The sequence below is a fragment of the Balaenoptera borealis genome (genome assembly GCF_965194805.1).
Source record: "Balaenoptera borealis genome assembly, chromosome: 9".
NCBI classification, from domain to species: Eukaryota; Metazoa; Chordata; class Mammalia; order Artiodactyla; family Balaenopteridae; genus Balaenoptera; species Balaenoptera borealis.
The window spans coordinates 64,715,250-64,729,591 of NC_138873.1; the positions used below are offsets into that span (position 1 = coordinate 64,715,250).

The 14,342-nt window shown below is 34.2% G+C and overlaps 1 protein-coding gene across 8 annotated transcripts in view; it reads left to right on the forward strand.

The window, feature by feature from the left end:
- EPHA7 (EPH receptor A7) overlaps nucleotides 1-14,342 on the forward strand; it is a 167,274-nt gene that overhangs the window by 53,178 nt on the left and 99,754 nt on the right. For all 8 annotated transcript variants that reach the window (XM_082406320.1, XM_082406318.1, XM_082406314.1 and 5 more), the window contains exons 4-5: nucleotides 5,578-5,733; nucleotides 6,552-6,887. In XM_082406320.1, the coding sequence (XP_082262446.1) occupies nucleotides 5,578-5,733; nucleotides 6,552-6,887 (492 nt within the window). The remainder of the gene's footprint in view (nucleotides 1-5,577; nucleotides 5,734-6,551; nucleotides 6,888-14,342) is intronic.

The following is a 14,342-nucleotide window of genomic DNA, read 5'->3' on the forward strand; positions in this document are numbered from 1 at the left end:
ATGTATCAGAATTTAACTTCTTTTGATTGCTGAATAGTATTCCATCGTGTGTATTCATTTATTAGTTGATGGACATTTTGGTTGTTTCTACACTTTGGGCTATTATGAATAATTCTGTTATAAATATTTAATTATGTTCAAGTTTTTGTGTCAGTAAATGTTTTCATTTCTCCTGGGTACATACCGAGGAGTGGAATTGTTGGGTAACATGATAACTATGTTTAAACTTTTGAGGACTTGCCAGTTTTTTTCAAAGTGGCTGCACCATTTTACATTCCCAGCAGCAGTGTATGAGAGTTCTAATTCCTCCATATTCTTACCAGACTTCTTTTATCTGTCTTTTTTAATAGTCTTCCTACTGGGTATAAATGGTTTATCATTGTAGTTTTGAGTTGCATTTCCCTGATGACTAATGATCTTGAGCATCGTTTTGTGTGTTTATTGGCCATTTGTATATGTTCCATATAGAAATATCTATTCAGATTCTTTGCCTATTTTTTGATTGGCTTATTAATGAATTTTAATTTTTTGATTATTTTAAAATTCTAACTTATTATAATTCTCAATAATATCTAATCTTATCTCCCTCATCAATTTTATGGTGGACATATCTTTTATCATGCGTTCTTTACAGACTTTGATAGTCCAAGAAAAGACCTAGAACCTCCAGGATGATGATTCTAAACACCTGGAAAGCTTTTAAAATATAGATATATCCGAACCTTAATAATGACTCAGTTATCTTTAATAGGGCCAAGACAGTAGTCTCTTTTCAAAGCATCCCTCATGTGCAGTCATGGGGGACAGCCCACTAAGATATGGAGTTTCAGTGCCTTAATGTTCAGGATGGGTCAGCTATGTCTGAAAGTAAAGATGGAGTTTAAGATTTCCAAAAAAATGTGCCCATTATGGTTGAGGGAATCTTTCTTGGCTGTAGAGAAATTCTAGAAGTATGTGGATTTTCTGGGATGACCAGTTTGTGGGAGAAGGTCCTTAGAAGTATAATCAGATAGGATATCCCCCAAGCTTACCCTTGTAGGTCATAAACCTAAAGCACCAGGGTAAGTCTGAGTATCTACACCTTTGATCAGAAAAAAAAGAGGTATTCCACTTCATCCAGCTGCTTAGCCTGAAGAGTGGAAATTTGTCGGCGGCTTTTACAGTGGCCTTCAGGATTGTTCATTGAGAACACAGAGTTGTTACACCAGTACCCTGATTGTTCCACAGACTGCCTCATGCAAGTATATACTCAAAGGCCTGGCACCCCATTGCTTATACACTTGAAATCCATTGAAGACAGCTATAGCATATGCTAATGTTAGGAGAGTTTGAGAATCAGGATACAAGGCTTTTGTATCAACTCTCTTATGTATTTAGATATCTTTGTGTTCAGAATTTTGTTGCTCTTAATTTACTTATAAATGGGAAACCCTGTTCCACTTTGTGTGTGTGTGTGTGTGTGTGTGTGTGTGTGTGTGTTTTAAGAATTTAAATCCCACATATTTATGAACCAATTTTGTTACATAAGACAATCTTCTTATTTAAAAATGGTTGAAATTAAATATAATATTACAGTTACTTCATTGCAGTAAACAATATAGCAGATCTTGGAATATAGTATATTTTGTAATATAATTTAATAGTTATATTACAGTAGATAATCTTGTTACTGTCCAGTAAAAAGAAGTTTCATGTGCTTCCTAGATTTTCTTTTTCTTTGGTGCTTTTCCATTTAAACAACTGGCCAAGCGAACACTTGCTCAGTGTATGAAATCTGACAAGATTATGGTTCTTAGCTCTAGGATAATGAACTTATGTTATTTTATTCATTAAGCCCCTGAGGGCTAGAATAAAACAGTCCAAAGAATCAGTCCCAGGCCTTTGTGGTAACACTGAAAAATACTGTTACTAAAATAATTGGTGAAATATTATTTTTACAAAAGTAAATATTGAAAACAAATTTTATACATATTCCCAGTCTTCATCAGTCCAGTGAAATATTACCTTAAAACAATGTTCAGTTTAAAAAACAGTCATCGAAAGGCAGGAGATTAAAATGGTATGTTTCTTATTGTAACTAATTTTACCATAGTGCCTACAGTATATTAATTAAAGTTTGCTTTGAGTTCAAATGCTGTTGAACAAATTGAGAAATAAAGCAAAGGAAGCAAAAAGTTTTAAAACTGCTATTGCACGATTCCTAGAAAGTTATTCTTATATACTTCATCATTATGTATAAAGGGAATTTATCTTTGATTGAGGTTTCAGAAGGCATTTACCATGAAAAACTTTTTTACTAGTACGTTTTTGGAAAACCAGCTGAATTTATAGAGAGGAGAAATTGCCCTTATTTCCATGTAGGCTTTTGGGAGCAGCTGGGGAGCTCATCTAAGTCTTCCTTAAGTGGTTAAATCTCAGGTATATCACTTCACCCCAGTTTCTCTCTGAGTATTTTACTCAAGCTATTTCATCTAGATATCTCATCTAAAATTTTAATTTTATGAGCATCTGTTCCTTCCTTCCTAAACTTTTTACTACGCAATTGCTCACTACTATCCTGAGAGATACAGGTTATGTCTTCTCGTGTTCTTGGCTTTGCTCTTCACACCATAGCTCCCAAGATTTTGTACTTATTTTTAATAAATCTAAATTAATAGCTTCCTTAGATGTTAAGTGAAAACTCTCTTGTTACAACTTATTATTTTCAATATTAAGTGAACTGAAACAGAATAGTACTTCAAAGAAAAAATGTTAAGACTTTTATGACCACATTTTTTCGAGATTGCTTCTCTCATTATCTATTTAATGATGGCCTACATGTACTCCATTATTTTGCAGGCATCTACAATGCCAAAATTCATGGTGAAATTGAGATCTATTTAATATCTCTTCTGTAAGGTGTACTAGGATATTATTTCAGCGTTTTCTAAGTTAAAGTAATAACTTTAAATTAGTCAAAGGGTATAATAAAAGGCAACAGGGGCCCATTGAAAATTCATTTTTGGGGTTGCTAAAGCTTCGAGACCCATTGAACAGATGCCAGACTTTGGCTCATTCAGCAGTCAAGGCTGGTGCAATAGCATATGGTTGAGTCTCAGCAGTCCTGTGTTCTAAATCCAGTTTTAACCTAGACAAACAGAATTATTTGAAGAACTCAGGTTAATTTTGCTTCAAGTCTGTTTTTCCCATCTGCTAAAATGGTAACAGAATTTAATGAAATTTGAAAGTTGAACGATAAGGGCTTTAAATTTCTCTACATAAGGTACTGTATACATTCTACAAATCATGTAAGTGGAGCAAGAAATGGACCTACTTATTTGTGGGAAAAGTGGAAGTAAGCCTTTGGTTAGAAGCCTTTATTTGCAACAGGAGGGTGAGAATTGCAAGAGATTCCACTAGGCAGTTTGCTGCCTACTGTTCTGGAAGCCTTACCTAATGGATGTTAAATCGTGTTGCCATTCCCCCCCCATTTCCTTGCTCCCCAACTCCTCTCCCTGTAAAAAGTGAGTAAATACACATAATATCATCAAAGGCTCTCAGCATACAACTCTTCTCTCTGTCTCTCTCTCTTTCTTTGTTAATTCTCTGGGCCTTAATGTTATCAAGCTGCAGGTTGTGAGTAAAGCATTGCCTTCTCTGTGTTACGGACGTTCTATCTGATCACTCAATTACAGATAATACATGGGGCAAGATACAGTGCATACTTAAAGAAAGGAATTTCCAGCCTGAGAAATCCATGCTAAATCCTTTATCCTACCAGTTAACCATTCTTTTACGCGGCAAGATTGTATCTTTAGAAACATTTTAAAGTGTTACTTTGTTTCATATTATTTCAAAATCGAGCTCATTTTTCTCTCTGTGTCTTAGATTTGTAGTAATTGCTACAAGAACACGTGAAGGTGCATTAAGCTTCGTTGCCTAATATGTTTGTGAGTGCTTCCCTCTTGTATGAATTGAGGAAGCCAACTAAAGGCAGACTGGCTTCTGAGGGCAGCAGTGGATCATAATTTACAAAGAGATGATGGTAGTTCTGTTCACAAATCTATAACTTATCTATCACAATATGACCTATCTTTAAGTTTCTAAGTTATCTAAAATACCTGTCTTGTTCATATAAAACAGCCTTATATTCTTGAAGCTTAAAAGATAATTTGGAGTTCTCAATTGTACCAGATTATGTATTAAATATTCAGCATGTGAACAAAAGTACAGAATGACTTGACTTTTTTCTGGAGAATATACTATCCTAATAAGATAGGATTGTTTTTCCCACCCAAGAGTGAAAATGTGATTACACTCCTGAATAATGCTCAAGTTGAGAACATTAAACAAACTTGAACCTAATACATAATTGAATTTATGTTAAATATTCACTTATTTTTCTTTATAGATATGATTTATTAATTTCTATTAAATTTGAAGGTCACTAAAACTTAAATAGATATTCATTTAATAAAGATGGAGGGTAAATTGAATCTATTTAATATATTCAATGTATAGTACCATCAATTAATTTAAAAATTGTTGAGATAATGAAAATTGAACTTGCTAAATTTTAATTGAAGATAAATATGTAAAATGTCTGGGGATAGTAAATAGTTCCAGGTTACTTAATTTAATAACAAGTAGTCTCTAAGTGAGTTAGGGCAACTTCACTGGAAGGTGATAGAGATGTCTATTCATTGCTGAGAGCAGTTGCTGTGTTAGTGTGACTATCTTAACCTCTCCCAGCAGAGGAGAAACAGTTATCACCTGTTTGTAGTTGATGGCTTTCTCCTTATTTCTGGCAGAATAGGTTTCTTCTATTCATAGCATTTCATTATTTTTAGTAACAAGGAAGTTCGCTTAGTGGAAAGCAGCCTGCCTTGGAACTTAAGTTGGTTGAAATTATATCTTGAGGTTTTCTGAAAATTGCAGGGTGCGAGGGGGAATACATTTCTATCATTTTCAGATGACAGTTTTTACATCACTATTATTTCTAGGCAGGTAATAAAATTAGTTTAGTATTTTTCACTATGAACCAAATTCACACATAAAAACTTAATTTATAGCTATACTATATTAAGAAAACATAACTTTGAAGTGTGTTAATGCGAATCAACAAGCAAGTTAATTATTACTGAAATCAAAGTTCCCCTGAATTAACTATCCTGAGATTTTATCTAAATAAATTATGCTTGTGTTTAGTTTTGGTCTCTAGACTTTGGACTGATGCCAACTACAGGTGCAAGTTTGCTATATCATTTGGTTTTTATTATTTTGTTTTAAAATACAGTATTATACAATTGGGTTATTGATATACACTAAACAGAATTTTACCATAAAGGGCATGTTTTTCCCTTCTTTTTTCATATAATTAGAGACTTATGGTTTATAATTAGTTCCCAGGAAACGTGACAACAGATATAAAAAGAATGTGTTAGAAATTTCTTCTTGGAATCTAGGTTTCTATTGAGTCTGGTGATAGCAAATTTGGAAACCAAATTTCACATTTTATTCTTTGCTAAATATTACTAAAATTTAAAGAAGGTCTGTTTGTTCTCATGTTTCTATTTTCACTTTGTTCTGCATTCCCAGCCTGTGGCCGTGGGTTCTACAAATCCTCCTCTCAAGATCTTCAATGCTCTCGTTGTCCAACCCACAGTTTTTCTGATAAAGAAGGCTCCTCAAGGTGTGACTGTGAGGATGGGTATTACAGGGCTCCATCTGACCCACCGTATGTGGCGTGCACAAGTAAGTTCATAATTGTAAAATACGGACTTTCAAATCCCTTCCGTTTGTTTGTAGTATTGTGACATCATTGAGATAGGCATGAAATTTATGAGTACATTCCACAAACCGATGAGGCTAAACAATAATATAAAAGAGATACATCTTACATCATCATCAGTGTCATTTTCATGTTTGCCAGATCAAAATGTATTTTAATCATATTTTACACATGTATGCAATAGGAATAATAAATAAAATGTAAAAGTTATTTGAGTCTTGCATGGCTGTGAAATGTGATTAAAAAGTAATGGTTTCTGAATTAAAATTCCATCACTAAATAGGGCAAATCTTACATCTTGGTGCTTCAATTAATGTATGTTTGAGAGATTCAAATCCAAAGCCAATTCCAGCCATTACTATAAATCATTCTTGAGCACATTAAGAATGAATGGATGTATTCTCTGTTATACAGTTAAAAGGCAAAGTATTTTTAAACAACTGCACAACTGTTTTTTTAGGTGCATTAACTGTTCTTTTTTAATAGCTTGGAAGAAAAATAGCTAAAGACCATGGCAAAAGGACAGAGACAGTTGTTATCCTGTTTTCATTTTGACATATTAAATAGAAAATAAATAAAGCCTCTTGCCAAGTGAATTCAAGAAGGCTTTTATTCAGTTTCTCTAGGAAAGGTAATGAAATGTTTATGTGCAAGAGAGCATTTCAAGTAGTTTTCTGTATGGTAATTGAGCCACTAGCTTAATGCCCCACATGGATCCTTCGGTTCATTTTTGTTTGTTTTTTGTCTATTTTGTTTATTTGCTTATTTTTGGTTTCCAAAGGGCCTCCATCTGCCCCACAGAACCTCATTTTCAATATCAACCAAACCACCGTGAGCTTGGAATGGAGTCCACCTGCAGACAATGGGGGAAGAAACGATGTGACCTACAGAATACTGTGTAAGCGGTGCAGCTGGGAGCAGGGCGAGTGCGTTCCCTGTGGGAGTAGCATTGGCTACATGCCCCAGCAGACTGGATTAGAGGATAACTATGTCACTGTCATGGACCTGCTGGCCCACGCTAATTATACTTTTGAAGTTGAAGCTGTAAATGGAGTTTCTGACTTAAGTCGATCCCAGAGGCTCTTTGCGGCTGTCAGTGTCACCACAGGTCAAGCAGGTATGTTTTTGTGTTTGTCTTGACAAAGTGAAAATGTGACTACATAAGTGAGGTCTCTTGCTTGAATATCTCGTTAACTTGGCTCTACGGAACTTGATTATTCCAGCTTGTTGATTATTCACACCTTTAGCTTTTCTTTGCTATTTCTTCTGTTGCCTGTTAAACCATTACTAGACTCATTAACATCTCCTCCAGAGATCTGGCAGGAGAAAGAAAAGGGGATAAACTGTAAACCAATTAAGACTGCTCTAAGAGGACCAACTCTATTAAGATCTAGGGGAGGAGAGGGAAAATATCGGACAAAATAAGATGTAGGATATTTCTTGCATTTTTTACCTTTTTGTGTGCTACGTGCTCATGATTAAAATCTACAGGCTAATCAGGAATAATGAAGGAGTTGGCTTCAGTGTCTCACATGGTGTTAACCAGTTTTTTACCACATAAAATGTTATATTTGTAATAGATGGCAAGTCTGCCTTAAAATTTGCATGAGGGAATTTTACATTCCTCCCTAGATTTGTGATCATATTGATGTCTATAGTATTGGAATAAGTACTTGAGAGATCTCATGAGGCTTTCAAAATAAATGAATTAAGAAATATAATAATCATGATGATTGTGAACTGGTAGCTTAGCCTAAAAGCAGTTTTCGCTTATTTTCTTATTGGCATTTAAGATGCCCTGCTTGGTCATTCTTTGCTGTGGTAAGTAGGTTTTGGAAAATATAAATTGGGAAGGAAGCTTCAAAAATGGGAGACTTTCTAAACCTTTAGAAAAATATTATTACTGGGGGAAGTTCCAGAAATTGAGGGCTTTTTCAAACTTTTGAAAATTCTTGCTGCTGAAGGATGACGCTATGTAGTCAAAGTAGCCAAGTGCTATGTCATCGTCATTAATAAAATTGGACCTGCACTGGAGTACTGAGTTGTGTAAGCATCATAATAAGCTTATAACAAGGTCTTCTTGATCTTTGGCTAGCTGTCAACAGTCAATATTATCCCAAATTCCTGGACATAGACTAATCTATTCTTCATATCTATGCCAATTTTAATAAAATGTTACCTATTTAAATTATATCTGCACAGTGAAGCCTATGTATATAGTCTCATGCTTACCATTTTGAACAGATTAGTGGGTTCCTATTCTAAAGGTTTTATTTTGGTGTTTATTTCAAAGGCTATTGCAAATCAGATTTCTTACGTAAAAGCTGAAGTCTGGAGGTAAAACCACATAGAAACTTTTAGATCTTGAAAAATTGGGCAAAAGAAGCAACTCATTTAACGGATATTTGGATTGATTCATTTTATTTACCCTTACACCATTTGCCATTCTTTTATAATGCTGTTGTTAGTAGGTGTTTTTACTTGTTTTGCTTTATATTGAAATTTGTCATCGTAACGTTACAGTGAGTGGGTTTGAAACATTTTAGCTTCATGATTATGATACTAGAGCTATCTTTGGAACCATTAATAAAAACTCTTAGGTCTGCTGAGCTAGAATAACTGCTTTATTCTTGCTGATAATAAGAAGGGGTATTTTTATTTATTTTTTAATACAACCTACAGATACTGAACTGATACCACAAATAGAGTTTGCCAGGTAGGCCACTTTGGGGATCTGTTTCCTTGATCTTTAAATGTCCATTGTTTAATTTTTCAGGTTAATAGTACACAGCCTAAATAGGTCACAGATATTCCATAAGTTCCTGAATCAACTATCTTATAGTAGTTACGTAAAATGGCTTTGTCCCTTGATTCTCTTCCAGTTAAGAGCAAACGAGGTTTGTTTAGTTTTGGGGGGGAGGTAATTTAAATGTACAAAAATTAAATTGCTATGATTACACAACTATGTAAATATACCAAAAATTGTTGAATTGTGTGCTTAAAATGAGTAAATTTTACGGTATGAGAATGATACCTCAGTAAAGCTATTAACATTTTTAAAAGAATAAATATAATAAAGTTAAAAAGCAAGCTAGGTTTGTACTTTTATATTAAAATAATTAATTCACAATTGCCTGGTCCCAACTGCATCTCAAATACTACAAACCCGTGAATTTACACTCTTAGCTTTTTCTGCTTTCAAAAAGAAAAGCATTAATAAGGCAGCAAGCTGTGGTAATTTTTTTTTAACATCTTTATTGGAGTATAATTGCTTTACAATGGTGTCTTAGTTTCTGCTTTATAACAAAGTGAATCAGTTATACATATACATATGTTCCCATATCTCCTCCCTCTTGCATCTCCCTCCCTCCCACCCTCCCTATCCCACCCAAGCTGTGGTAATTTTTAAAGTTTTAGTTTATTTTTTAACAGAGGAAATTTAGAATATGTTAGTGACTATTGTTCAGTTAAATTTGTACCCATTCCCCCCACCCCATCATCAATATTTTTGCTTTTTCTAAGGGGGGAATGATTTGAAACTTTGTCCATGTTTACAACTATCCATGGAAACCTACAATGATCCTTAAAATTCTCATTCTGTGTTAATCAAACAGCATCACCTCCCACCTAGTTTATGCTACAGTCACTTCAATAATGAATTTAAGGATCTCTGCTCAGTTGTCAGTTATCCCTCATCAGCAATCCACTGATGCCTAGTACAAAAAGAATCTGCATGTGTCTGGGCAAGAAGAGAGAGTAAGGATGGGAAATCATCAGGCAATGTTTGAAAGGTAGTGTGTACTTTGTAGTTCCTTTTCTATTAAGTTTGGAGTCTGGAGCTCAGGACCCCCCATACCAGTGTTTGTGGAAATGGAAGTACATTGAAGACCCCCTCGTCCTTTCCTCAGGGTAGGAGTAGGGTTAATGGTGTTTAAGGACCTGTACCCCAACCCCTGTTGCCACTTATGAGGTATGTGCTGTTGGGTAGACCGCTAAAGTTCCACATGAGTAAGATGGAGATAAGATGGTATCTATCTTCCTGCATTATCCTGTTAAATGAGATATTGGAGAAAACTTAAAAACTCTTTTTTGTCATAAAAATGTTATTTGCCGTGAGTAGCATAATGAATGCTGATTAATCCTCTTTTTATGTAACTCTTTATGAACCTGTCAAGGCAAAACACACTAAAATCTTTACCTATTGCCATGTGTCCAGAGTGGGGGGTATAATCGAGGTCCAGGATTGGCAATTATGTGTTATAATGTTGCAGGAGGGAGAAATTAATTTTTTTTATCTAGTCACAAGTTATCTTAAGACTGAGATTCTTATTTAAACCAATAATTAGCTTTAAGATGAGATGTTTATAGAGAAGCCTAATACGTGCTATTCATATTTAGATAGTTTTTGTATTTACCTATCAGGAACATATTACCTACACAAGCTGGCTGGAATGTATTCTTTTTGTTGTTGTTTTGTTAGGAATGATATTGACCTATTAAGGGTGAAGTCACACAGATCAAACTTAGGTACATTGGAGATATTAAATATATATATATATATATATATATATATATATGTATATGTATATGTAAGATGGAAAGCACATGCATTTGATTTATGGCATTATGAGCTTCATTCTTCCTTACAGTGGAAGGCTCCGGATAATTAAACAAGTGTTCTGAAGAGGTAACTATTTAAATGCTAGTTTTCAAAACATTAACCCAGCCAACTGTACTGAGTAGTATATGTTAAGCACTGTGCAGGATGCTCAAGATAGGAAGGCAAAGAATGGTCCTATCCTTATGAGAAGCTGTTACTATAGCAGATATGTATTAATTTATACAACTAATGATAGGACACTTGAATATAATGTGATGCATGCTATAGAACAAAATTTGGAACAAAATACAGAACCCCAAAGAAGGAATGATTCATTCTATCTGTGGAAAAAAGGGGAGTCCTCACAGAAAAGATGCCAATCAATCTAGAACTTTAGAATGGATATGGTTTTGCCAGAAGGAGGACAAGTAAGTCATATTCTAGGCCCTCAGGCGGACCTGTCCCATGAAAACATAATCATTGCCACTACATTCCTTCCACAGATCAAGTGCATTAACACACCAAAATGGGCTGCAGAAAAGTTAGTAAAAACAGGTCACCCTAAAATTACTGTCTCTGTCTGTAATACCTTCATTCACTGTGGGATCATTTAGACAATTAGATAATTTTTAACCTTTTTAGAAAACATAATATAAAATTATAATATGTGGTCTTTCCCACAAACAGACTTAAGAGACTTAGTCATTATTCTTCAGGTCAGTAATCATGTTATGTTTTTGTCTTTACCGTCTAACACAGTTCTTTCTCTGTTCCGAATGTCGTGTAATTAATTCCAGTAAGGAAACTAGTCACACACAAGAAAAGTTAAATGATTTTACGGGAGTGAAAACATTCAGACATGAATGGAAAAGGCATAGGATTTGATATTTGATGACATGATAACTTCATGTTAGACAAGTTATTTCACTTCTTTAACTTGAATTTTCTCCTGAAATGGGATCATGTTACTTGACTCCTCATATTGTAAAAAAAAAAACTGAGCTTTTAGCTTAATACCTAAATACCTTAATACCTAATACCTTTATTTGTTAGAATACAAACAAAGTGTTTTTGTTTTTGTGTGTTATTGTACTACAACAATGATAATAATAAAAGTAATGATAAGGGTTTACAAGTGATTGAACACAATACATTTTTGGTACTTTTTAAATGTACCAGGTCCACGGAAAGTGTGTCAAGTTGGGTCACTTAATGTCTGTGGACTCCTGTAGTCCTCCTAAGTAACGGAGAGGTCTGGGGCAGAAGACCTCTAAGAGCCCATCTTATGTCCATAATTAAATGGACAATCATAATACAGTACAAACTATACATTGCACAGTGCAGGGTTGACTGCAAATTATTGATAGCTGAGTAATATGTGTACAGATACTATCATTTTTAATGGGATCCATGACTTACAATGCTGTAGAAAGCACTGGGAAGGAATTAAGAATGAAAACTGGAACCTCTTGAAAGAGGATATAATTTCCCGAATTGGGCTCCCTAGAAAGCAGACACTTTGAGGCAGATTCCTTGCAGGAGTTGTGTTAGGGCATGTACTTGGGATCAGCACCATCTGAAGAGAAAGGAAAGGAGCAGGACTGAGCAGAAGGGAAATTGAGCCATAATGCAGTCTCACTGGGATCCTCTGCCAACTCCATGGCAAGCTCTCCACCCGTAAGGGACCTTCAGATTGTCCCAAGTGGAAGAGATAGTGGCAGGCTTTTATACCTCTTTGTCGTACAGACACTGGCTGCAGACTCCTCTAGCAGGCTCCTCTAGGAAGGTGTCATTTTTCAGACAAGGAAATTCTAAAGGGCGGCAGGGAACTGAGGGTTGCTTTTGCCATGCTATCTCAGCAGCTAGCAAATATGTTCTTCATTCCTTCGCCGAGGGTAATGGGGACCGTCCATCATCACATCCATTACATAGAGTTAAATCATGCCAAAGGATACAAGGGGCAAAGTTCAGAGTGTGTTTAGAGAATAAGTGGTAGCAACTGGATGAATAAAGATTTGTGGGAAGAACTAATGGGAAAGTTTATTTTTAGGAAAGAAGACCTTTCTAATGGGGGGAGGAGATAGTGGGAACTGAATGTTTTTGAACAGAAAAGTTACGTAAATGACCCTGGTTTACATCTTAAACTTTTGTGTATCTTCCACAGAACATTTGATGTATTCCATATAGCAGTTTGTTTTTAAAAAAATTCTCCTGCTTAGCCTTGATTCCTCTGGAAAACAGATATATAGAAAACATTTTCTGAAAATATGAGAAAGTATCAGCAAAGTTGCCGTTTTGAGGCAAAATTTCTTAATTTCTCTACAAAGATGTCATATAGAATCTCTCTCAAAAAGAACTATTTTCTTTTTATCATCATCAGTTTTGTTGTATATGGGTGAATGGTTTATATAGCACTTATATATATATTATATCATTAAAATTTGAAGTAAATTTATAAAGTTGGTAAAACAAGTATTAATACCATTTACAGGTAAAAAGTTGAAGCTTAGACTTAACAGTGTCACGTGGTAAATTATAAAGTGGTGACCCAGATTATTGTAATCAAGTATACCCCTTACCTCAGAATTATTATGCTCTGTAATCTTATCATGGACTACTATCTTAAAGAATTTAGCTCTACAATCCTTTGCATGGGAATTTGCAGATTGATTTAATGGTCTGATCATAAATTACTCTTCAATGAAAAGGGGACCTCCTAAGAAGTTTTGTTTCCCGAGGATATGAATAACACATATAATCTCTGAGAGGGAGCATTGGTAACTATAGTATTTGCCTCCTGGCTATGATTTTATTGCCCTTCTTTAAGAAACTTCAGAAACATCCCTTCATATCTTAATGGACTAATTTCCCGTATGTCTTCAAATCATATTTGAAATCATATTTCAAATCTTATTTCTCTGTCAAAATTAAGATTGGCTTCAGTATTCCCTTTACTTAGATTTGTGATGTTTACATAATGTTCCAATTGAAATATAATCATAGAGTTATATGATATAACATTATACATAAGCAAAATTCTACAAAAAAGAGACAATACCAAAAGTCATTTCCTGTATTTGTCTGAAATATCTTCACTCACATTTATTAATGTGACTCAACTGTGATGATTTTTCTCATAAGTTAACTCAGATCATCTCTTTTCAATGATTTTAAATAGTAGGCCATCAAATTATGTGTCCTTTAAGGAAAACCAATTAATTCCATTTAAGTTTATATATTTTGAGATTTCTTAATTTTTTAAGGGAACGTAATGTTAAGAAAATAATATTTTCTTGTTTGAGAGCATTTTCTGAGTAATATTAAAAACAGCTATTGCCATAAGGTGAAACAAGATATAAATGCAAAAAAACCCCAACAATGACAAAAAATGTGTGGAAATAGTGTCAATGTTATTAAAACATGCATACATACATACACACACTTATGCAGTCTGCAGCAGAAAAATCAACTGAATGTGATTCCTTTAACAGTAAACCATTCAAAAATGCATTTCTGTTTCTAGTTATTTTGTAAATCTGATGTACCTGAATGGCATAGCAGAATTCATTCATGCTAATTTATACCAGAGGGCATGACATTTTAGAAATTTATATGCTTTGCTTTGCAAGTAGGAGCTTTAGACTATGTTAGTGAAATTGAATCCTTTATAAAGTATTTTTGTGACACCACTAATTTAAAAATATACATGTAGATCCATTTACAGTTTTTCTTCAGTGATCAGTAATTAAAAAATATATATAAAAGAATTTTTTGGATGCTATTTTAATAAAATTTTCATTATAGGAAATGCAACCATGTGGTATAAGTACTGATAACAAGTATTAGTGACTACTTGTTGACTATTTAGTATGTGCTGATCACTTTATATGTAAAGACCCATATGCCTACACAGTATCTTCACATCCCAAATTCACACTGAAAATTTGGGAGAAAATTATGTCTTTTTGTGAT